At 37.8% G+C, this 26,204-nt stretch overlaps 1 protein-coding gene across 5 annotated transcripts in view; it reads right to left on the bottom strand.

Annotated features, from left to right (window-relative positions):
- The window catches only part of GOLGA4 (golgin A4), a 104,116-nt gene that overhangs the window by 62,694 nt on the left and 15,218 nt on the right, over nucleotides 1–26,204 (bottom strand). For 3 of the 5 annotated variants that reach the window (XM_005695543.3, XM_005695545.3, XM_005695544.2), the window contains exons 2-6: nucleotides 25,211–25,300; nucleotides 15,046–15,144; nucleotides 10,728–10,793; nucleotides 2,048–2,362; nucleotides 1,274–1,321 (exon numbers count right to left, since the gene is read on the bottom strand). In XM_005695543.3, coding sequence (XP_005695600.2) covers nucleotides 1,274–1,321; nucleotides 2,048–2,362; nucleotides 10,728–10,793; nucleotides 15,046–15,144; nucleotides 25,211–25,300 — 618 coding nt within the window. The remainder of the gene's footprint in view (nucleotides 1–1,273; nucleotides 1,322–2,047; nucleotides 2,363–10,727; nucleotides 10,794–15,045; nucleotides 15,145–25,210; nucleotides 25,301–26,204) is intronic. The other 2 variants (XM_005695546.3, XM_005695547.3) reach the window with 2 other exon arrangements.

Raw genomic sequence — 26,204 nt, 5'->3', positions numbered from 1 at the left:
AGTAATGAAAATCAAGTTAAAAAGATCACAAATCACTGAATTTTACTTGGCAATCACAACTCTCTCCTGCCACTTAGTGGTAGATTTATGTACATCTAGAAACAAAAAACCAGACAAATCAAAGAAACACAAGCAAGGTCCTCACAGAACTTAGGAATAAGATGACCTTTTGAGAATGAGTTTATGGAATATTAATAATACAATGGATTAAATCAGAACTATCCTCTCACTTCTACAGACCACATGTTTAACAAATTATCAAATCAAATACTTTATGTGTAATAATCTAATTTTCACACATGTTAGGGACAATTAGAATAGTGAAATCAGCAACAAATAACTGATGTTACTATTCTCAACTGATTATATTCCAAACCAAAGCCATATAATTTAATGTTGTACTCAAAGCAGACTATTATTAATGGTAAATTAAATATTTTAAAATAATATACATAGGGAAATAAAGTTTACCAAAACTCACTTTACAAATAACTTTTTGGTTATACAATTAATGTCTCTTAATGGGACAAGACGTTAAACTGTTTTAATAACTTGTACAGTAAGAGTGAAGACTATTTGCATTTTATAAATAACAGCACCATCTGAACTGGAGTGATAGTTCCCCTGAGCTCTGACATGTGAATTATCCCCTGGGACACCTGCTGGGAAATTTTTGGCCATGAACAGGATGACAGAGAAGGGCAGAAGTAAGTTACCAGGAGAACTATAATCACTCCTACTCTCCACACTCTTTATAAGCAGCAACCTCAGGAAACAGAAGAGAGGATGCTTATTTTTGGACCCTGATATAAGGATAAGAAACAGATGTCTTCAGGTATTTGAAAGCGAAAGTGAAGTCGCTCAGTTGTGCCGACTCTTGGTGATCCCATGGACTGTAGCCTATCAGGCTCCTCCGTCCATGGGATTTTCCAGGCAAGAATACTGGAGGGGGTTGCCATCTCCTTCAAGTTGTATATTTATCTACCAGTAAAACAAAGATGCAGCCTACAGACTGAGCGACCAGGAAACATACTTGAGAGAGGCAAGCAAGTTAAATCCAAACTTCTTAAATACTGCTCTCGAGGAAGCCCATCCCTACCAGAGGCAAAAACATTTGAGATTTCTCATTCTCTTCATCAAAATCCCTAATAGTAAAACAGGTTAAATACTTTGGTCATATGAACAATTATTAAAAGCCAGGGTCTTACTACAAGATCCTTTCTAATTTTAAAATTACATATGAATCAATATAAATAGCCAATAAATCACTTACTTGTAGCTTTTTCTTCTCTCTATGAAGAGCCTGATAAGCTGTAACAAGCTAAAATAAAGAAGTCACAAATAACATAAGTCATTCCTACATAAATGCAGTTAATTGTTCTAAACTCTGCTAAAATATCTCATTATGAAAGTCAAAAAATAAGTCAAAGGAACCCTTTAACAGACAATTCAAGTTAATTATATGCATATACAGTTGAAACTAAATAATATAAGTAATATATTTCTAAAAAATAAAATGCAACTTGACTATAAAAATACTAGATTACATTTGATTTCACCTAGACATATACCTCTAATACATAATTCATAAAATGGGATCTCCCCTAGATACATACCTCACATACCTAATTCATAAAATGCGATTAGAGCCCATTGCCTAAAGACTACTCAAACTGTGGTCACAGATCAGTCTCACAAACAAAAGCATCACCTGGAGCCTGCTATTTAAATAGAAAAAGAAGTTCTTGGGCCCCACCTCACACTAACTGAATGAGAAGCAGAGGGAGGGTGGAGAAAGCAATGTGAGATTCAGAAGGCTACAGGCAACAATTTGCTCCAAAATTTTACTAAGAGTCCTGGCCAAAGGGCCTCAGCACCAGTGAAGGTCTTTAACTAGATACTGCCACACACTACTTACCACCAGGATCCAGCGGAGCTAGGGAATCAACAGTTCAGCCAACGACAGGCGAAAAGACCAGGCCGTAACATGAATTAGAGAACATGAGGAGGAAATTTTCATACTAGCAAAAAAAAGTCATGCCCCTACCTCACAACATTTCCCTTTGTAGCCATTCAACCTTCGTTCCGTCCTCCGCAACCACTGGATCAACTGCTCTTTGCTGAGACTGTCTAAATTCCCGAGTGAGTCTTCAGTCTCACTCTCCATATCAGAGGGTGGATCAAAGAAGGCAGCAGAAGAGTCCAGGTCGAACCGATTCAGGGATTCTCTAGAAGACGTGCGTACCAAGGATTCTTTAGAGGATGATCGAACTAGAGATTCCTTTACTGGACTCCGAAACAAAGACTCCACAGACGGCACCCGGAGTTGGAGCTTCTGTGCAAAAGACTGCGTGTCACTTGACTACAACCAAAACACAACAAAACATGGGGGTTAAAACACACATTTAGACTTCTATTATTCCCTAATCACTAGCAAGAACCTGTTAAAAGCTCTAGCACCTTTAACTTCATTCCTGACATTTTACACAATACAGTGTTTGCTGAAAAACGAGAGACGCCCGGTTATTTCTGAAAAGGCTCTGGACCTTGAGTCAGAGGACTGGGGTGTAGGTCCCAGGTCTCTCACTGAGCAGTGGAATGACCTTCACTAAGTCACTTCCCTTCGGTTTGCCCGTCTGTAAAAAAGAAGGAAGCCATGCTTTCCCAGCAGCCCTCACCTGTGTGCTGTGCGATTCATCCACTAAACTAAGATCCTTGGAGGCAGGGGCCAGCAATACCACAGTGTACACCCAGGACCTCAACTGGGGATATGTACTGTGAGGCGTGAAGTGTGTGGCTGAATCTGGAGTCTGCCTGGAGGCGCAGAGTCCTTAACACTCTTCTGAGGCAGAGGGTAGGTAACGCAGAGTGAACCCATTTTGCTCAGTAAGAGAACACAAGGCAGAGCTGACTGGTGACGTTCGGCTCTGCTCTACTTACCACCGTCTACGGGGAATAAACGTAAGCGTTACAAAATCATGAAGGGCAGTGACAGTCTGAGCTCAAGCCCCTGTGCGTGGATCAGTAAGCCTCATGTCAGAAACAGTGATCTGCAAGAGCTATTCTCTTAATTAGCATATTAATATTAATGATAATGCATTATTTTGTAAAACAGCCATGGAAAATACTATAATTCAATAACTTGTATTATTAAAAGCAGCATTATTTTGTTCACATGACAGCAGTCAGTACTTAAGGTGTTTCCTAGAAACTCATTCTCATTAGTGCAACAGTAACAGTGAGTGGGTCTGAGTGGTAAGATTTTAGGTGATTTTTACTTTCATTTTTCTATTTTCGTGTACTTTGCAATTTATTCCTTCATAATGTGCAAGTTTTACCTCTGTTCTGGGACAGAGTAGAGAAAGTTTTAAGGGAGAGGAGCGACCCTCATGCTCAAAACCCTGAAGACCCACTTTACGCCTACTCCATTATCAGCCACTTGTGACCCACACAAAAAGTGCTTTTCAGCTCCTATAGACAATCTCCTTGTAAACTGCCTTAGGACAAACAAGTGAGAAATTTGACTAGCACTAGAAATAACTGTTATTTTAGGTGAGCTAGGACTAATGAACAATGTCAAAGACACTATGTGCAGAAGCTCTCTGCTTGGCAGGAACGTGACTGAGTGTCATGATTCAGCCTGTTGGGCTGCCAAGCAAAGCTGCCTAAGTTTAAATCCTGGTTCCGCCACAATCAATGTTCAAGACATGAGTCAAGTTACTTAACCTCACGAGTCTTTTTTTCACCTCTCCAAAATAGGGATGACAAAAATAATAATGATGGTAATAATACTACTACCCACCTCATAAGGATGCCACAAGGACTGAATGAGTTAACATGTACACGCAAATTGCTTATAATGTAGCAAATATGCAATAAACATTGATTATCATTATCAATATTAGAGAATGAAGACTAAAAGACAGACTTTCACTTAAGAACCATACTCAAGCTTGTGCGGCAGACTCTTCTGGCTCTACAATGCAGGAGCTTAGACCACAGGCTCTGCATCCAGACTTCGTGGGTTCAAGTCTTCCTTCCACCACCGACCAGCAATATGACCTTAGGCAAGTTACACTGTCCCTCTCTGCCTCTGTTTCTCCATAAGTAAACTGGGGAAAACAGCACTCACCTATCTATCAATAGATATCTGATCCCCCCTTCTTCCTTTCCGCCAGACGCCAGTTTCGTTCAGGCTAACAGTACAGCCAGGTTAACAATCACCTTCTCAAATACGAACTAAAACCACAATGAGACACTACCACATATCCACTAGGATGGCTAAAATTACAACTATGGAAAACTCCAAGTATTGGTGAGGATATAAAGCCATCCATTTTGGAAAACTACTAGCATTTATTAACATTAAAACTAAACACATGTGTACTCTGTGGACCAGCAGTTTGATCCACTGGAGAAGGGATAGGCTACCCACTCCAGTATTCTTGGGCTTTCCTTGTGGCTCAGCTAGTAAAGAATCTGCCTGCAATGCAGGAAAACTGGGTTCAATCCTTCGGTTGGGAAGATCCCCTGCAGAAGAGAAAGGCTACCCACTCCAGTAGTCTGGCCTGGAGAATACCATGGACTGTATAGTCCATGGGGTCACAAAGAATCGGACATGATTGAGCAACTTTCACTTCACTATATATCCAGTACAAATGTATAATTATGTTCAACAAAAGACATGCACTAGAATCTTAAAGCAGCACTGTTCAAAACAGTGCCGAACTTGAAACTACTGTTGATGCTCATCAGTAACAGACGGGAAAAAGCAACTGTTATCTGATCATTAACGGAGTACTAGACAGCAACAAGAATTAAAGATTGATAGCCACAAATGAGGATATACATGAATCTAACACTAACAGTATTAAACAAAAGAAGCCAGACACAAAAGAATATCCGCTTCTGATTCTATTTACATAAACTCTGAAACAGGCAAAATTAATCTACAGTGTCAGAAGCCACAACGGTAGTTACCCCCACCCCCAGTGTGAGAGGAGAACAGAAAGGAACACAACTGTTTCTGGGAAGCTGGTAATTTCTGTTTCTTGATTTTGGGTGCTGGCTAGAAAGCTGTGTTTGGTTTGTGAAAATTCAGAAAGCTGCATATGGACTACATGATACTTTTCTGTATGTAGATATTATAGTGTGATACATTACATTTCAATTAAAGGATTTTTAAAATTAGCTCTGGGCTTCCCTGGTGGTTCAGTGATAAAGAATCCACCTGCCAATGCAGGAGACACTGGTTCGTTCCCTGATCCAGGAGGATCCACATGCCTCCGAGCAACTAAGCTGTGCCCCTATTAAGCCTGTGCTCTGGAGTCTGGGAGCTGCAACTACTGAGCTTGGGTGCCCTAGAGCCTGTGCTATGCAACAGGAGAAGGCATGGCAATGAGAAGCCGCACACCACAACTAGAGGGTAGCCCCTGCTCACCACCACTGGAGCAAAGCCCACACAGCCACAAAGACCCAGCACAGCTACAAATAAAAGAACTAACAAAAATTATAAAAAAACATAGATTTAAAACAATAATAAAATTAGCTTTTCCCAAACTCTGGTTCAGCCACGAGTGGGCTGTGTGCCAAAGTTCAGCCAGTAATGGATACCACTGAGTGGGACTCTAAAGGATGGGACCTTTCGGAGTTTTCTGGCAACCCAGTGGCTAGGACTCCACACTTTCACTGTGGGGGCCTGGGTTCAGTCCCTGGTCAGAGAACTAAGATCCCACAAGCCACAGAGTGCAGTCAAAAACCGTGATGGAACCTTCTAGAAGAAACATTATTTTCCTGATGAAAAAGAATGTATCTTTTGTCCTGTTGAGAATGGAGATTTATTTCCTGGAGGCCAAACTTGGAACTGTGAGGGTGAAAGGCAGTGATGAGAATGAGAGGGAAAACGGAGGGCAGGACAAGAAGTCAAAGGGAAAAGGGCCTCTAACAACTGTCTCCAGCGTTTCTGCTACATGAGAAACTCAACCCCCACTGGCTCCAACCACTGTCAGGCTTCTGGCACCAAAGACATTCAGCGATTTGTAACTCATTGTTTAAAAAGCTGATGGGAATTAGAGAAGGAGAAATGTGTAAGTAAAAATAAATGAACACAGAGTTACTTTTTAACCCCTTTCTGTCTCACCCGCTTGACCCTGTTTTCACTCCTCCTTCCTATTTCCCCAAAAGTGTTGTTGTTCAGACCTTTATCCTCTACCAGCTGGGTATCTGTAGCGGCCTGTTCTCCTGCCTCAAATCTCTTACCTACCAATGTGCCGCTGTGTCACACAGTCACTAGGATTTTTAGGATTTCTTCCTAAAATATAATTCAGTTCATTTCATTCTAGTTCTTAATTTGAACTCTCACTTATTAGAAAGATCAAAATCCTTCACTTATGTTCAAGATTTCCACTTCCCAAGACCCATTTCTTTGTAAAATCACCCCTCCACATAACAGAAACTTAATTTTTTTTTTGAGAGTTTACCCTTAAGATGATAGTGTGTTTATTATACATTAGTCCCAGTAACCAGTTCACAAAACAATTCTTTCAGGTAGATAAGTTGATATTTTTACCTACTGTTCCTAATAACATGTATCTAAAAATGTATCTTAATTTTTTTTTTTACTTAAGTTCTAATAGGTAACTTCCTATTTCCTGAGCAAATGCATTGTCTGTGTGCCTGTGAGTGTGTTAGTCACTCAGCCGTATCCGACTCTTTGCGACCCCATGGACTGAAGCCCACCAGGCTCCTCTGTCCATGAGATTTTCCAGGCAAGGATACTGGAGTGGGTTATCATTTCCTTCTCCAGGGGATCATCCCCCTCTGTACTATCGCCCAAAGTTTCCATGCATATGGAAACCCAGACATCCTTCAAAAGTGAGCTCAAATTTCTGGATTTCTCCCATCAGAAACTGCCTTTCTTAATGGCTAAGCACTTTACCAGGACCACTGCTGGAGCACATACTGCCTTCTGACTCACCATTAGTTACTTACTCACTGATACAACAACTAACTGTTTATGCCTTAAAACAACTACAGAGATAATACAGCACAGTGGTTAAGAACAGACTTCCTGATCTGAATCCCAGCTTTACTACTTACTAACTTTAAGACCTCTGTTTCAATTTCCTCATCTATTAAAAAACAAAACAAAATTACTCTAGTAGATTGTTATGAGGATTAAATGGGCAAAAACGTTTAAAACAGTGTCTCGTATAGGAAGCACTAAATATGTTTTCCTACACTGTATCCACTGCACACACACCCTCACCCCAAACTTTATACTCTGTTAGGACAGGATCCATATTCTCTACTTCTGTAGTCTTGCACCAGTGCTTTCCAGACGAGGTGCTTAGGACACATTTGTTCAGCTGAACCTTAACCTGGCAATATGATAATGATGATCTAATAGGAAAACTTGAAATACTCAATGACTGGTCAAAATGATACATATCATTTTTTTTATATAGTGTATCTTATTCTAGAAATCATGGGAAAACATTAAGACAACATCAGTAACACTCTACAATAACGTTCATAAGCTTTATTCATAACAGAAAATTGCAAACAGCCCAGGTGTCCGTCAATAGGTGAATACCTACAGAATATTCATATAGAAATACTACACAACAACAGATAGGAAGGAACAAACTACTGATAACTACAGAAAGGATGAGATTCCAGAAACACTGTGATGGGTGAAAGAAGCCTTCCGCAGAACAGTGTATACTCTATGAGGCCACTTACATGAAAATCTAAAATAAGCAAAACTCATCTGTTGTATGGCGAGAAAAAATTAAAGCAGGTTGCCTCTGAGAGGAGCACCACAAGGGAACTTTCTGGGGTGATGATAATCTTCCATAACCTGTGGCTGGGTTTGGCACATACAACTGTCAAAACTCAGTCAATGCACATTTGAGGCTTGTACATTTCATTTTATATATAATTCACTTCAAAAAAGAAATTACAAACACTGATTTCTAGATAATGATATGCATACTAAAACATTAGTACTGTGACCTACAACTTTGAAAGGCATCAAAAAAATAAAACAGATGGAGGTACAAATAGAGGAATGAATATATGGCTAGAAAAAAGAGTATGGTAAAGTACCAGTGGCAGAATTGAGGTGTTAGGTACACATATGTTCACTTTATAAAGTTCCTTCAATTTTGCTGTATGTTGGAAATTTTTCATAACTATTGAAAATAAAATTAAAAGCAGTCTTTCACTTTGAGCAGTATTCAAAAACAGCAACAAAATTTTCAAAATTTAATTTTACTACTATAATTTTTTTTTAAAAATTAATGATTTTCAAAACCAGACTTTTTCCCACAACCTAAAAAAGAGTAACAGCATATGAGAATGGCCATTTAAATTCCTATGTTTTGCTCTACTGAATTTAGTGAAATTCAGTTGTTATCTTGCTTTTGTTGTTTTTACTGAAGGTTAGTTGACTTACAATGATATGTTCATTTCAGGCATGAAACATACTGATTAGATATTTTTACAGATTATGCAATAAAGTTATTACAATGTTACTGACTCTATTTCCAATGCGGTACATTACACATCCCTATGACTTATTTATTTTCTAGCTGGAAGTCTGTAGCTCTCAATCCCTTTGCCTATTTCACCACGCCCCCACCCTCCTCGCCTCTGGCAACCACTAGTCTGTTCTCCACATCTCATTTTAACAGCATATAAATTTAAATAAGGCAATGCATGGCAAAAAATTATAGCTGGGGAGACTGATGCTTTTGTCAATCTACGATAATCCCACTATCAATAACTAGTCACTGGTCTCTGGGCAAGTAATTTAAGGTTTCATGCCTAATATCTCATCTACACAATAAGAGGGTAATACTAGATCCTATAGTTATCCTAAACTGCCAAAACACTAAAACTATAATCTAATAAAACTATTTCACAGCTTCTCAGATAAGGATGAATGCTCATATATACTTGTTTTACAAACTATATTTTTCTCTATTACATGGTGGCATATACTAATTATTTTCAAATATCTGAGTTTTTTAAGTCTGTCTAAGGTAAAATGTCAATCTATGAATGAAGAGTCATTTTGATTAGCTGAATGTTATGTACCGATTACCTGAATTTTGTGTACCGAATTAAACTGAAGAGTTAACTACTGTTAAGTATAACAGACATTTTTTTGAAAAGGATATACTACACTTTTCTGCTTTTTTTAGATAAAGACAGTGAGTAACCCTTTGTAATGACATCTCTGCCACAAACTGTGTGCCAAAATCTACTGATTTACAGAGGATAATCTACCCAGTAGTAAGGGGGTCACAAGCAGCTACACTTTATAAACTCTTGGGCTTGCTTTCCACCATCTCTTCTACCTTGGTGTCAACTCTGATTTCCTGCTTCCAATTACAGTAAAGCATTCTACCTGCTTCGGGGATATCCATTGTTCCTAATTTGCTAACAGCAACCAACAACCAACCTGTCAGAAATTTGTATAAAAGCAAACAGACTCTGAGTGGAGGTGTCTCCTTGTAACAAGAATTAAATGAGATCACGTACATAAAATGATTAACAACACCTGAGACACAGTGAATGCAATAAACACAACTAACTTTCTGAATATCACACAAGTTCATTCCTCACCTTAATCAAAACTTAAGTCTCTCCTGAGTTTGATCAAAACATTGGTTGTTATTCATTCTAGTTTTTGCATTCATAATTATATTCAGTCTGTCTGGACTATTCTACAATAGAATAAGCATTCTAAATAATATTTTCTGATTAATATTCCTGAAAGATCACTGGATCTGTCCAGTAACATTTAGACTGATGCCTCCCAATATTTTACCCCTCCCTCAAGGCACTTGCAAAAAATTATGTATTTGTAAAAGGACTTGGGATTAATTGGGGATGTTTCAAGGCCCAGGGACTTGGCCCAGAATCTGACTGGCCTCCCTGAAAAGAATGAGGTTCTCAGCTCACAGGTAAGCTGTTCATGGAGTTTGGGAAGCTAGACAATAGTTTAGAATGTTTAGTCTGCATGATTTAGTTCATAAATCAGGTTGTTGAGAACTGCCTATGTTCGTGCTCCAGGTCCACAGAATCAGAAATGTTACTGCCCTACACTAGACACTGTTGAGAATAGCCAGGTTAATGATGAATAATCGTCAGTAAAGCCAAAAATAATAAATGTTCATCTCAGACACTGCTATCATTAGGATTTTTTTAATGAATTTCTTTCTTTTTTGGAAGGAGTCAAAACAAGGTTACATGAGTCCCACTCTCCAAATAACTTTTTAAAGTCAAAGATAAACTTAATTCGCTAGTAATAAGACATTCTGCATTAGAACAAACTTTAAAAGAAATGCCATTTTCTTCACATCCCCCTTCTAGAATATGTAACTCAACATGTCTTTCAGTATGACTTACTCCTAATCTTTTACAACTATAAAGTCAATCTTTTTTTCAAAGTTTCATCTTCGGTGCCATTAGGTTTTTAAATGAGCAATAATGGAAGCTTACAAGACTGGTGTGTGTATACATATATACATACATATATATACATGTATTACTTTCACTTTAAACTTTTTCCAAAAAACCATCAACAAACTTGGATTTACCATACATACTGCATCAAGTGTTTGGACATCACTGTTTCATTGTAAAGTCAAATGCTAATAATATATAGACTGACTGAAATGACTTGCTCTTTCTTTTAAATAACATATAAAACAAACCTGAGGAGTCGTGGGTTCACTTCCATTAACACTGTCGGGAGATTTTGTGGCTTGGAAAGACACATTCTAAGAAAAACAAAGAAACACTGTAAAGAGAGGATCAGAAAACTGAAGTTTTAAAACGCAAGAATAAAGGCCAAGTACCAAAACCTATCAGACACACTTATCTATTAAATAAAATTAGTAATTGCTCACTTATTAGAATTTTTTCATGCAAGGCAAAACTAGTATGGTAAGTATTTTAGAAAATTCATTTTGCTATTTTATCTGTAACTAAATAGCAAGGATTAGTAAGTAGCAAAATTTATTTCAAACTAATCCCATGCCTCCCCCTATTACAATCACCCCAGTTTTTTCCCTCAATACAAAATTAACATCAGGAATTCAATCAGCAAAACTCATTCAAGTAGAAAACTATCCAGAGGAAGTAATGTCAATTGTTCCTTACAATTAAATACTATTTAAAGTTATTCGGGCTAAGCCCTGAAAAATATCTCCCTAATAAGAAATGGAAATGCCTCATTCATTTAAAGCCACCAGTCTAAATGAAATTGGTAGGACAGTTTTCAGAAAAACTTAAAATTAAAAATAATTTCTTCCACAAATGAAAGTTTTTTGTTCTGTTCTGTTGGTATGACAAATGTTCTTACACAGCATTCTACTTATTACATCAAACCTGTGTGAGTTCCATAAGGTTTGATATTCTTCGAGACTCAAAATTCTACACTATTCATAATACATTAAGTGTCTAACTAAAATTAAACCTATAGAAGCAGCTCATGATAAAGTAACGTCCATGTTTTAAACAAAAGCATTCAACCAGACACTAGCCACTACGTTTCAGTAACTTGGTGCTTAAAAAGTACATCTCCCTACAACCTCTAGAGCTAACCAAGAAAAGGTCAAATACATGACTCTTCTTATTCTTAAATACAAGTGGGGAAGGCATGCAACTTTGCAAAAGTGTTCTCAAATTTTTGAACTCTTATTAGGTATTTGATACTATGAAATAATTTTGTTGTGATAAATGTACTATGATTATGTAGCTTTAGTCTTTATCTTTTAGAAATATATAACAAAATAGGTAAGATTTCTGAAATTTGCTTCAAATAATCCCATGGGGATGGGGGAGAGGGGTATCTGCATGTGTGATGAGGGCGGAAGGGGTATGATTAGGGAGGTGTGAGGAGATGGTATAAGATAGCCATGAGTTATTATTTGCTGACACTGGACAATGGATATTGGCGGAAGGACAAGAAATCTTATGCAATTTTTATTGCTATTTCCACTCTTGCTATGTTTGAATTTTTCCCTTATAAAAGTTTAAATACCTTGTCCCTCCAACATAAAAAGAGCTATCAAATTTTATCAGTCCAAGACACCTCCTTAAACTTACATAGAGGAGAACAGTTAGGGGAATATAGGAATTAACTTTTATCTTCCTCTTCTCTGCCATCTCAAAGAATTAGAAGCTGGATACATGGCATACATTTGTACATTATAATTAATGCTTTCCAGCCCTAAAAATATCCTATACTACACACTCTAAAATAAAAGACATATTTCACAGAGATCATCAGCAAGTCTCTCTGCCAGGCAACTGAAAAGTAATTGTCTATGTGCAGCAAAAATGCTTACGTATACTTCATATTCAGTTGTACAGAATATTAAAAAGATGTTTACTCAAGACTAGAACTTTAATAAATAAAATTAAATTATATGAATTTTATTTATCAAGGGAAAAAAAGGAAAGTAACTGACTGTTAAATTATGGAGAAAGCAAACAAGAGGGCTCCGTAAGAGATTTTATTTTAATGTAGTAAAAAAAACCTGGCACATTATTGTGATCCATACAAAAACAGCTATTCTACAACTGTTTGAAATACCACTCTACCAAACAAACAACATAATATTTAAAAACTTTTCTTTCCTGTACCTATATTTTAATTTACTTGCTATACCACATATCAGGCTTCCCTGGTAGCTCAGATGGTAAAGAATCTTTCTACAAGATTCTCGTGGGAGACCCAGGTTCGACCCTGGGTTGGGAAGATCCCCTGGAGAAGAGACTGGCTACCCACTCCAGTATTCTTGCCTGGAGAATCCCATGGACAGAGGTGCCTGGAAAGCCCCAGTTCATGGGGTCGCAGAGTAAGACATGACTGAGTTAGTAACTGCAAAAAATACTATATATCTGAATGAATGCAAGACAACTAAAGAAAGTACTGAACTGTGTTACCATGAAAATTTAAGTTAGGAATCCCTAGAAACAAAAATTACAGATATTGTCACCACGTATAATGCCTTCTTCATTTCTGCCCTGCAAATTCTCATGTTTCAACTTTCAAATGCCTCTTATTTTGTGAAGCCTCCTATGGCTGGCCTGAGGGACTAACACATTTCCTATGCTTGTATTTTCTTCTACAATGCCTTAATTCTTTTGAATTGTTAAGTGTATTTTGACATTTTTGTCTCAATACTATACTACAAACGTTCAGAGAGCAAGAACCCTACAATTTGCCTGACTGATAGTAGAGGCTCAGGGATTGCTTCCTAACCCCTTACGCAGCCCTTCTTTCAGTGCAAGAAGACTTCTGAATGCCTCCCGGCCGACAGAAGCCCAAAGAACTAGCTCAACACACATCAATACTCAACGGTCACCAACACTGACTCCTGGAGGCAACTGTTAGATAACAAGAAAATGTTTCTAAAGTGCATTTAATTTAAAAGTACACACAGGTTTCCTGCCAGATTTGTCTTCAATTATGATTTGTTTCATCTTTCAACAATCACTTTTAACTGCTGTAAGGTTATACCATGGTTTTATGTGAGGAGAAATGTTGTTACCTGAACAAACAAACAAACAAAATTTAAATAAGATTATCACAGACTTTCAGCCTACTTACCATATTTTAAATAGTTCTAAAGTCTTCATTTTAAAATTATAAGCATTTTTTTGTAATAGGATAGGTATTCAATACGAATTGTTTTCATGTACTTATAGAAGTGGACCTAGAAGAAGTTCTTTTTTTTGTTTTGTCAAGCCTCCATTACTACTACATGAAGTGGAATATCATTTTATATTTTTAAAATAAGTTGGTAAGTTATCTCTAACTGAGACTCCTGTCTCCCTCTCAGGACTGAAAACAATGAGGTATAACTGGTAGCCCAGAACCAAGAAGAGACCTCTATTACTGAGAGCCAAGCTAAGGCGTCACAAGAATTCTCAGCTGCTTTCTTTTCTAAAACCAAGTTTAGAAGGAAGGTAATATAGGACTGCTACTGGCCACATGCAGACCAAGTCTTTGCTGGCTGCACGAGGAAGTATGAGTGTGTGCTTAGCCGTTCAGTTGTGTTTGACTCTTTTGAGACTACAGACCGACAGGCTCCTCTGTCCGTGAAATTTTCCAGGAAAGAATACTGAAGTAGGTTGCCATTTCCTCCAAGGATCTTTCCAACCCAGGGATCTTACCTGTGTCTTTTGTATCTCTTGCATTGGCAGGTGAATTCTTTATCACTGAGCCAAGTGGGAAGCCCCATGAGTAAGTACAGAAATGTTCTAATGTCATCACCAGCAGCTTAATAAATTAAACCAACTCTTATTGTTTAAAAAAAACCTCAATCCCAGTTTAGTTGGTGTTCATTCTAACACCAAAAGCTATCCTTACTTGGCAATCAAACTTCTAACTTTTAATTTGCTAAATTGATTAATTTAGCAAATTTTCCAAAGTGGAATTATACACAAGATTCAAAATTGTATGAATTCAGTCAGCTGAAAGATAAAGAGGTAATTTTTTTCCTTTCAAATGTTTAATACACAGAAAACTGGTAGTCTCCCAAAATAAGATGCAACTAACTTGTTACAGTAGACTCTACCTGCCTACTCAATATTGCTTAATTATGGATTTATATACAATGATTTTTTTCATCCCTAAAAATGTGAGTAACATCTCAAAATATTCTTGGCCTCCTACCATTAGTTGAACAGAGATTCCTAGCAATACATACCTCTTTTAGTTAATGAGCAAACATTCCCTAGGGAGGAAAACTTAAGAGTTCATACCAAGTAAAAGTATTCTTTGCTATATTAATGAAAACAGTGTTAAACTTTGTTGCTGTTAAAAAGCTAGCAAATACACACACCAGCCATCAGAACTCAGCAGTTTACGCTCTGATTTTTTAGAGCAAGGTTAGCAGCACAGCACTGAAAATGCTTTGAGAGGTAGTCAGTGACAAGCAACATGAGATATGCTTCTAGAATGACCAAATTACTCTGCTTCCCCACACAGGGAATGCAGAAAGCGGTGGAAGGACTCACCACACTTTCAGTCTGGGTTTTAGGCTGCTTGGAGGAATCCAAAGCAAAGATAGTATACTCAGAGAGAAAAGCAGGCTCTGCTATCATCCCGGCTAGGAGCTGTCTCATTCAGGGTAATGAGCAGAGGCATAAACATAAAATAAAGGATGAAAAACAAATCATAAGGGCATGTTGCAAAGTTCTCATCCCACAAACACGCACAACACTCTAGTGGCCTTGCACTACCACCACTCTACCCACAGAAATAGTAAGTTCCTGGGAAGGTTCAGGGAGATGAGCTGAGCTGTTCTGGACCTCAAAACTCAACTTTAAACAACTTGCTTATCGACAGACAAATGATGTATGCAACAGGCACCCTAGCACACAGCACGTCTGGCAATTCAGCATTAAAGTCTACACCAATAAGAACAATTCATGATAAACAACACAAACCCTTAAATACTGAGCTGCTCATTTCTATTGACAGAAAAAGACAGCATGGAAATTTATGGGGCAGACAAACACACAAAACTTTAATCATTTATTTGTACTTATATACAAATAAGTCTTCTCCAATACATACAGCAGAAATTTTTAAAACAAATTGATAATAAATTTTAAGGATAAATTCTATTATACTATAGATAGCTCTTTTGATATTCTTTCTCATCTACATAATTTTCTTTCATAAACTGTATACTATATACCAAAATACTATCATGATTTCGATGTGTAAGAAATTATAATTAAAATGAACTTTTTGACGGTGGGGGTTACACAAATACACACAAGTTAAAAATTGCATTTCTAATTATTTTTCTCTACCTAGCCCATTTTGGGGCTTGTTTTTTTTTTTTTTTTTCCTGCCCACAATTTTCTGTCCTTTTTCAGAAAATTATTATTACTTCATTTACCTTACTGAAGATACTTGTTTTTCAAAGTCTTATCCAGACTGCCCTTTTAATTAAATTTCACCTGGAATAAATTGATACAGCCCAATTTCTGTTTTTACTGGTTGTCTTCTCGCATTTCTTTTATCATTTTCATTTACAGGCTCCTTTTCAGGAAAGCATTACCCTTCCCCATCCTTCTGTGCTCACCCCTCCTTATCCAGCCAGTCTGACTCCCTGGGTCCCAGTTTGGGTTTCCAGCCCCACAGCAACACAGAGGTTATCACAGACTCAGTCACTAAGCCCATGTGAGGTATGGTTCAGTTCTTGGTCACACAGCCTCCCTAGAGACAGCAGCTTCTCACAATGGGCCACAGAGAGCTCTAGGCATCAGCTGGGAAAAGCTTTTCTCAGCTGCCTTTCATGAGTGCCGTGAGCCCCACTTTAGCCTCTGGCCTGTAGCACTAAAACAAATTCTGGCAGCACAGAACCCTTCCGGTCCTTCTCAACCAGCATTCAAAGAGAAAATTAAGTCCTAATGCCAGACCTAAGGCATCTGCTAGCTAGCATCCACCGTTATATGTCATGAATTAGCATATCCCCTCTGTACTACTCTATCCTCTTTTAGGAAAGAGACCCTGGAAAGCTTTGGGGTTTTATTTTTTTGTCACACCGCAAGGCTTGTGGGATTTTAGTTTCCCGACCAGGGACTGAAACTGGGCCCCAGCAGTGAAAGTGGAGAGTCCTAACCACTGGACAGCCAGGGAACTTCCAAAAAGTTTAGAATCTTCTAGTAGCTCTACTGTGACAAGAAGAGGCCCTGTTTCTATCTTCCAGAACTCTGTTATATATAGCTGTTGTAGCAACAACTTACTTTTTTGAGTCAAATTTATTTCATTCTTATTTGCAGTAATGTATACATTAGGTACATAATATACTCAGAAAATACAAGAAAAAAAATCCACTATAGCAATATATGAGAAAATACGCAGTACAGACTGAGGTTAAATCATCTTGATCAAATCCAAGATCATAAATTATGGCCCTATTATGTCTATATGGGTAATTTTACTAAACATAAAAACATACAGTCTTTAAACAGAAAAGACAGCAAAAAAGGGACAAGGTGTCTAATGTTCCCTAGCTCTATTCAGCACTGAAAAGACCACGGGTATATAAAGATGGTAAAAACTAAAAGAAAAAACAAACCCACACATCAAACCAGAAAACTGGGAAAGTAGCAACACAGATTCAAGGAATTTCTGGTAAAGTCTCAGGGCACCTGAGACTTAAGAAAAATAAATCATCAAAGATCAGCCTGCTACCCCAGTTTAAAAAAAAAAAATCAGCCACTGCAATCCTGAGGATGCTCAGTACACTCAGCAAGAGAATGGAACCAACTGGTTCATCATATGTTTAACAGAGAAAAATAAAGACAGAAGACTCATATTACTAATATCAGGGATGAAAGAGGGAAAATTACTACTACATTTACAAAATAAAAAGGATTACAAGGCAATAACTGCATGCCAACAAACTGAACAACATGGGTGACATAAAGAAGCAAAACTGATGCAGGAAGAAACGCAAACTGTGAACAGAACCATAAAAAGTGAAGAGGCTGAATTGGTAATCAAACACTTCTCATAAAGAAAAGCCCAGACCAACTATAAAAAGTGAAGAGACTGAATTGGTAATCAAAACATTTCTCAAAAACAAAAGCCCGGATCAGATGGCATCATTAGTAAATCATACCAAGTATTTAAAGAATTAATACTAACCTTAAAATATATATACACACACATATATGTATATACACACATATATACATATACATACACACACATATATGTGTGTACACATATATGTATATGTATGTATGTATGTGTATGTGGGAACACTTCTCAATGTATTTTATGAGACCAATATTTTCCTGACACCAAAATACTACAGACCAACAGACCAATATCTCTTATGAATACAGACAAAACAAATCCTTAAAAAAAAAATAACCTAGCAAACCCAGCAATATAAAATTAAACACCATGATCAAGTGGAACTTATCCTATACAGGACTGGTTTAACACCCAAAACCAGTTAATACATCATACCAACAGAGTAAAGGACAAGACCACATGTCAATCTCAAGATGCAAAGAAGGCATCTGACAAAATCCAGCACTGCTTGGTGGGAAGAACATTCAACGAACTAGGAACAGCAGGGAATTTCCTTAACATGAGAAAGAAACTATACTAAACGCCATGTTAGCATCATACTCAACGACAAAAAGACTGGAATGCCTTCCCTCTTCCCTCCAGGACTGAAGGCTGTCCCTCTTCCCTCTATACTGAACACCTTCCCTCTGCGAGACAAGTATGTCTGCTTTCACTACTGCTCACCTGAAGGCTCTAGCCCAGGAAATTAGGCAAGAAAATGTAATAAACGACAGCAGATTAAGGGAAGATATAAAACTGCCTCTACCTCCAGATGACGTGATCTTCTACAAAGAAAATACTAAGTAATCCACTAAAGGAATCATAGAACTAATAAATGAGTTCAGAAGGTTACAGGATAACAAGATTAATGATAATTTATAAAAATCCTATTTTTTTTCCTGTGGAAAAACAAGAAAAATTAAAATGAAATTAAGAAAACAACTCAATGTATATTAACATTAAAAAGAATAAAATATTTGTGAATAAATTTTAACAGAAGTAGTATAAAATTTAAGCTGTAAAAACTATGAAATTTTTTTTAAAAATAAAGAAGACCTAAATATATAAAGGAGGAGAAGAAAAAGAAAGAGAAAAATAGAAAGTTTCCAATTACTTAAATCTGATAAGGATGGCACAAAAAGTATAACTCTCTCTCTTTACAGAGTCAGAGGTAATGTAAATAAAATAAGTATCAGACAACAACAGGATATTAATAATGCACTCTGACCAGTAAAATTGATTTAAGGAACGACCAACTGGCTTAATATCAGGAAACCTATTCATTTAATTCATGTTTTATCATTAGAGCAAAAGAAAAAATATGAGAACTGAACAGATATCAAAGGCAATCTAACAGGCATATCTTCTATTTGGATTAACTGACAGAGGGTAGGTAGGTTATAATCTAACAGTCTAACAAAGAAAAAGCATATCCAGCTTTGAAAGTCAATCCATTTAGGAGCAAAATTAATTCCAAACTTACAAAGAAATATTTCTCACCCATCACTTTGGAAGATAATTCTTAATAATTCCTAAAGAACACCACCTTCAGAAGCCCCAAAACAAAGAATATATATTTTTTTAAATGCTTAGGACCTGTCAAAAGCTGAGAGTATCAGGAATCCCTGTTAGGGGTCATCACATGAAACAGTGAAAATTTTCTGGAAATACAAAGACAACTACTGAGGTAAGAGACGGCATTTTGTTTCTGAAAAATAGCTTAAATCAAGATAATACGAAAGAAAAGGAGATATCTTTCTTGAAGCTTGGGAAAGCATCTAGTCCAAAGCAGCCTGATGCTTCATTATTTGTTTCCCTACAGTGTCACTCTTGATATAACATGTCCTGTCTGTGCTGTTCAACAGGTGGTGAGTATAGATAATGCTTTTTCTTTTCTGTACAATAATGATCTTTTGTATGTGATATACAAATTACAAGTATTTTCATATTTCTGAATTCACTTGCCCTTCACAAGAACCCTGTGAGAATGGATAGTCATTTTACCACAATTTAAAGCTGAGGCTCTGAGAAGTTAAAGGAAGCTGCCTAAAGCCACACAGCACGTAGGGATGGAATCCTAGGATCCTCCTACTACTCCAGGCTTGTGCTGCATGTAGGGAAGCAAAAGAGCATACAGGATATGTGAACAGACATCTACTCACAGAACAGAATCCGTCAAACAATTAAAATACTAAAATCGTTATTTGTTTCTATGCATCATTTTTAGCCAAAAAAAAAAATATATATATATGAAAATAAACTGATTTCTAAAGATTAATTTTAAAATATGAAAAATGTGAACAGATGAGTTCCTAGGAAAAGAATGGACATGCCTACTTTGAGCCCCATCTATGAGGAAGTACCTCCAGAAGACAACAAACCAGAGAGCAGGGTAGGCAAGAAAGTGAGAATGTCATTCCTTCAAAAGCTCAGCAGGCAAAGACAGAGAGAGAGGGAACACCCATGGGGCCCTAATCCACGTAAGGCTCCATCTGCTTCCCTCCCCTCTGGACGGGCCCTAAGCAGAGACAGTGAGGCAGGTCACCCTGCCTTCCCAAGCTGCCCCCAGTAACAGCGCAGGAAGCGCCCACCACGTGCACAGCAGCATGTGAGGAGAGGGACGTGCCGTGCTACTGGCTATCCCCACAATCCCAGGAGGAAGGCACTGCTGTTCCCATCCTACACATGCGAAAATCTAAGTCACTGAAAAGTTAACTTTCAAAGATCCTTCAGCCAGCAAAGCCAGACCGTTCCAAAAACCACCCCCTTCTCACTCATCTATTCCAGGTATTACTCCAAACAAACAAACATGTTCTCATTTTCTTAGAAAAGTCTTCAGACTGAGCCATACAAGGAGTGCAGGAGTTACACGCGTTGCAATACAAACGCACCTTGAAAACATGATGCCGAGTGAAAGAAACAAACGCAAAGTCACATATTGTGCATCCACTTATGCGAAATATCCGAAAGGGTAATCCACATCAGCGGTCACCTGGGGCTGGGAGGAGGGCAGAATGACTGCTTAATGAGCAAGCAGTTTCCTTTAGCATAATGAAAACGACCTGGAACTAGACAGATGTGATGGATGCACACCACTGCGAATGTACTAAACGCCACCTTTAGTTCTCTTTAAAATGGCAAACTTTATGTTATAGGAATTTCATCTCAGTAAAAAGAAAAACCAGAGTGGAGCAGAGGGCACGAGGACATGTAGTTCATTTGCCTAGTTAGCCCTTTATGTGATCCTACACTCCATACTGCTCAAAGGCACCCAGCTCAAGAGGCAAAGATTCAACTCAAGCAACACAAAGGGGAAGGAAGCCTGTGCTGAGGGTACTGAGGCTGGGCCTAGGAGCCCCAGGACAGAGTATCAGGCCAACTGGAGAGATTCACCGTCTGTGCAGGATGAGATCCCAGAGTCCCACAGACCTCCGTGTCAGGGCACATCAACCTATTCCCCTTTGCCTTCAATGTCTACAATCATATGGATGATTTTTTACACCCCTATAAGGAAGCCTGGGGCTTCCCAGGTGGCTCACTGATAAAGAATCTGCCTACCAATGCAAGAGACACAAGTTCGATCCCTGGGTTGGGAAGATGCCCTGGAAAAGGAAATGACAACCCACTTCAGTATTTTTGCCTGGGAAATCCCATGGACAGCGGAGCCTGGCAGGCTACCTACACTCCATGGGGTTGCAAAGAGTTATACACAACTTAGACAAAACAACAAGGAGGCCTGAGGCACTGCTACCAAAGACAGACTTATTTAGATTTATATAAAATATTTACTAACACAGGAAACCAAACATATTAGGATTTTCGCCAACATCTGAGAAAAGGCAAAACATTTAATTGACCAGAAAAGCAACGTAATGACACCATTCTACTTCTCAAGCTTTCTAGATAACACAGACTTTATGTACCTCCTGAAGAGATGGACAAATAAATATTTGTATTTTTAATTAAACTTCCACATTTTGCTAAAAAGAAACTTAAACTAAAAGTGAGGGTCCCATCACTGACAGAGTATCCTTCACCTCAGAGGTTTAACAAAATGAAAAACTCAGAGAGTTTGGGAGAGAGCTGCTGACTTAAAAAGATAATTTTATGTAATGTCCTTTTAATCAGTAACTTGATCATGAAATTTAGAAGTCCCTTATTTATTTCAAAATAAGCTGAACTAAGGTTTACATTTCACTTTGTGATCAAAAATATTTTTTAGAGTTGTTTAAAAATGCTTTAGACAAAGTGATGGTATTGCTTTGGCTGTCAAACAGAAACCATTTCCTAAGCTATCCCTATAAGCACAGGAGCTTTAATACTGGAATATGGGGAAAAATAAAAATAACCTTTAGCTTACTTAGCCTGCTGTAAAAGAATGCTGAAACCATCCCTTTCAGAAAGGATTATTTTGTAAAGATACATTCAATTTAAAGGTTTTAAAGCATCCTAGAAAAAACAAATTAAAAAAAAAAAAGCAATAGTAGCAATCAACAAGTTATTTTCATTGTTTCAACTGTATGTAAGCCAATATACCATAATATTAACCAATATACTAAGTATAGGAATGATGCCATTAATACTGACTGCAAAAAGTGTTTTTGCTGCTCAATACTCTAGCTTTCATTCAAACTGGTTTCACATATAAACTAAATTCAACAACATTAACTTGAAATCTTAAAGTTAAAAAAATGCAATATTGTAAATAATGCATAAGAAAATAAGATCGCAAAGAAAGTATGCATATACTTTGTACTCATATATAACTGTCAGATTATTTAAATATATACACTAAGGACACAGTATACTATTAACTTTCAATGCTAAAACTACAATGAAGTTTTTATTTTGCTATCAATATCTACTAAATAATGGTTTTCAAAAATTATGTTTTAAAGTAATCCTCATCAAGGCAGTTTGGAAAAAAATCTTTACAATTTTTAAATCTGCATACACCCTATGACCTAGCAATCTCATTCTTAGAAACCTGTCCTACGGAATAATAGCATTGCAAATTATGCACTACATACAATGCTCAGTCCAACACTACTTAAAATACTGAAAGGCTATAAAATTGGATTCATAATACTGAAACTTTTTCCAAACTAATCTATAGAATCAGTGCAATCCCAATTAAATTCTCTGTGCATGTGCTTTTTGATTCCAAAATCTGATTCTAAAATTTACATGAAATTTATATGGGAAGGTATAGGAATAACTAAGACATTCCAGAAGAACAAGGCGGCAGTGCTATGGACTGAATGTTTGGGCCCTAAACCCCAGTGATATCTGGTGATGGTACTTGCAGGCAAAGCCTTTCAGAGGTAATTAGAGTTAGATGAGGTAAAAAGAGTGGGACCTCTATGATGAGATTACTGCCCTTATAAAAAGTGAAAGACAAGGAGAGGGGCCTCCCTACTCCTCCATTTCCCCCTAGGTGCGTGCAACAAAGAAAAGTTATGCTAGGACATAATGAGAAGACGGCGGTGTGCATCTCAGGAACAGGGTCCTCACCAGATACTGAATCTGCTGGCACCTTGATCTTGGGCTGCCCAGCCTCCAGAACTCTGAGAAAAAAATGTCTGTTGTTTAAGCCAGCAATCTACAAAATTTTGGTTTTAAAACCAAGACAGGAAAGACCCGCTCTACACTGAAGGCAAGATTTCATATAAAGACAATATGAAGACAGTACGGGAACAAGTCAAAGACAAAGCAAACAGAACAGAAAATAGAGTCCAGAAACAAATCCACTCAAATATGGACACAACTTTTGGTAGCACAGTAGAGCGGTGTGGACAGAATGAAACAACTGGGTAGCTACAGGGGGAGAACGGTGGTAGTGAAACTTGATCCCTACCTCATACCATACTGAAAAAACTCATTTCCAAGGGAGTATAGATTCAAATGTGAAAGGTAAAATAGGATAATACAGGAAAACACTCTCAAGGATAAAAAAAGAATACTGTAATAAGAAATGAAAAACACTAGCCATAAAGTAAAATACTGATAAATTGGACTACATTACAACTAAGAACTTCTGTTCAAAGGATACCATTAAGAGAATAAAAGGCAAGGGTCAGAAAGGAAGTAGATATCTACAAGGCATATCCAATTAAAAAAACTCCTATCCATACGGTACAAAAAAGAACTCCTACAAATCAATAAAACAAAGATAAACCAACAGAAAAATGAGCAAGAGCCTGAAATAAGCACGTCACAAAAGTTATCAATACGCAGATGAAAAATGCTCAATCCCATTAGATGAAATATACAGATAAAAACGCTCAATCTTATCAGTCATCAGAGAAATGCAAAGTAAAACTACAACAGGAGAACATTACATACCCACCAGAATAGCTGAAATTAAAGATAACTTTCATCAACTCCTGGTAGGAAGGTAAAGTTCTACAACTATCCTGAAAAAGACAATAGGCATTAGCTTCTAAAGTGTTAAAACTACGTATACACTTTAACCCAGTGGTTCTCCTCCTATAATTATGTAGCAAAAGAAATGTACAATAATCTTCACAGCAGCATAATTTAAAATTGCCAAAAATTAGGCAACCCACAGGTTTAACAGCAGCATGTAGCAAAAGGGCAGGACGATGGTACTCTTCTGTAGGGGAGGGAGGAAGCACTGCAGTGGCTGGCAGTCTTCCTCTTCTTGACCTGATGGTGGCTACATGGGGATTCACTTCACAAAAATTCACTCATGTGTGCACTTTGTTTTACCCTTTTTTCTGTACTTCTGGGACTCTTACAATCCTTCACAGAAAGAAAAAATGTTGGAAAAAATCTAATCTGAGCTATGGTACCTGCGGGGGACTGCCCGTGAAGGGTTAAGTCTTGGGAGCTGCTCGGCGTTATGCAGAGCCCTAGGACCATGTTCCTAAGCTCCCTGTCCCGCCCCCCTGAAGAATTTATTACCCTTAAGGCTCCAGGACGTTTGGTTCTTGCAACATTTCATAGAAGATAGATTAGCTTATTGATAGAAGATAGATTATCTATTTGTGATGTACACAACGGTAAGGGTCTTGTGATTGTATTTGGAGATTAAGAACAATCTTGTGAATGTCAGAAGTCACGTACTTTATCCTATATATACTGCAGCACAATAAAGGAAGGCATCAGCCATTTTGGTCTGATCCTCTCAACCCCATCTTTCGTCTCTCTCTTATTTTTCTTAGCGGGGACGCTCCGTTCTCTCCCTATGCAGATGTGACTCTTGCTTGTGCTGGCCGCGGCAGTACCAGCTGTATGTCACTTGGAATCAGTAGTTACTTCAGTGTTTCCAATCATAACCTGAAAATACAGGACTTCTCCCCGCATAATGCTGAACAAATTGTTATCACATCATTCTGAAAATTTCAAATGTTAAAGGCAAAGTATATTATCCTCTCAAATTAAGACAGATAAAGAAAACACACTTTATAAAAGCAAAATTACTATTAGCAAAAAAAGTTACTAAAAAAAGATCTAGGAATTAAATAATTGATATGTCAAAAGAAATTCCCATTTTCTTATAAACAGAAGCATAATAAGCTTCTTGTAAGTTTATTAAGGAAGAAATTCTAAACTTACCTCTCTGTTGGGTGTACCCTCATCAAGTGACTCTGTAAATGAAGACGTCCTGCTCCTGGTTCTCGTTGGTGTTGAAGAACTGGAGGAAGCCTAGATTAAAAGATTATTGCACAAATTAGAAAGACTACACTCGTGAGCACACTACATATTATATAGTCCTTTCTCACAGTCCATGCCCAAAGAACCCAGTAAAAGGAAGGAAAAGAGCAAACACATGAAAAATGAAAAAAGGTAAGTGAAATGTCATTAACTAGCAGACCCAGGCTACCCACTGGGTCCTTGGTCTGATTCTGCCACCAACTTGAACTATGACCTTCACTAAATTAATTTTCTGAGTGCTAAAATAAACCTCAAAGTAAGGTTGTGATGATAAAATTATTTTATTAGGGGAGACTGAAACCAGGTGAGAAGTATATGAAAACCTTCTATACTGTCTTTGCAGCTTTCCTATAAATCAAAATTATTCCAAGTTCATTAAAAATAAGTTTGTCAATTCAATTGTGAAAGTGCCTTCCAGCTCTAACATTCAATTATAATGACCTGTGGAGGTAAATCGGAGAAGGCAATGGCACCCCACTCCAGAACTCTTGCCTGGAAAATCCCATGGACGGAGGAGCCTGGTAGGCTGCAGTCCATGGGGTCACGAAGAGTCAGACATGACTGAGCGACTTCACTTTCACTTTTCACTTTCATGCATTGGAGAAGGAAATGGCACCCCACTCCAGTGTTCTTGCCTGGAGAACCCCAGGGACGGGGGAGCCTGGTGGGCTGCCGTCTGTGGGGTCGCACAGAGCCAGACACGACTGAAGCGACTCAGCAGCAGCAGCAGAGGAGGAGGCAAACATGTCTCTAGTCAAAGGTCTTCCTCTGAAAACACTGTGCGCAGCACCCCCAGCACCGAGATGCCAGTCCACTAGCTCTGCGAAGGGCTGCAAGACTCCTGCAGGCCTTAGCACAAGGGCCCGCAGGATAAATTTAAACAAGAAGCCCCCAA

Source organism: Capra hircus, chromosome 22 (assembly GCF_001704415.2).
Source record: "Capra hircus breed San Clemente chromosome 22, ASM170441v1, whole genome shotgun sequence".
Taxonomy (NCBI): domain Eukaryota; kingdom Metazoa; phylum Chordata; class Mammalia; order Artiodactyla; family Bovidae; genus Capra; species Capra hircus.
Note: the sequence above shows the minus strand (reverse complement) of the source record. Positions and strands in the feature narration are given on the sequence as shown.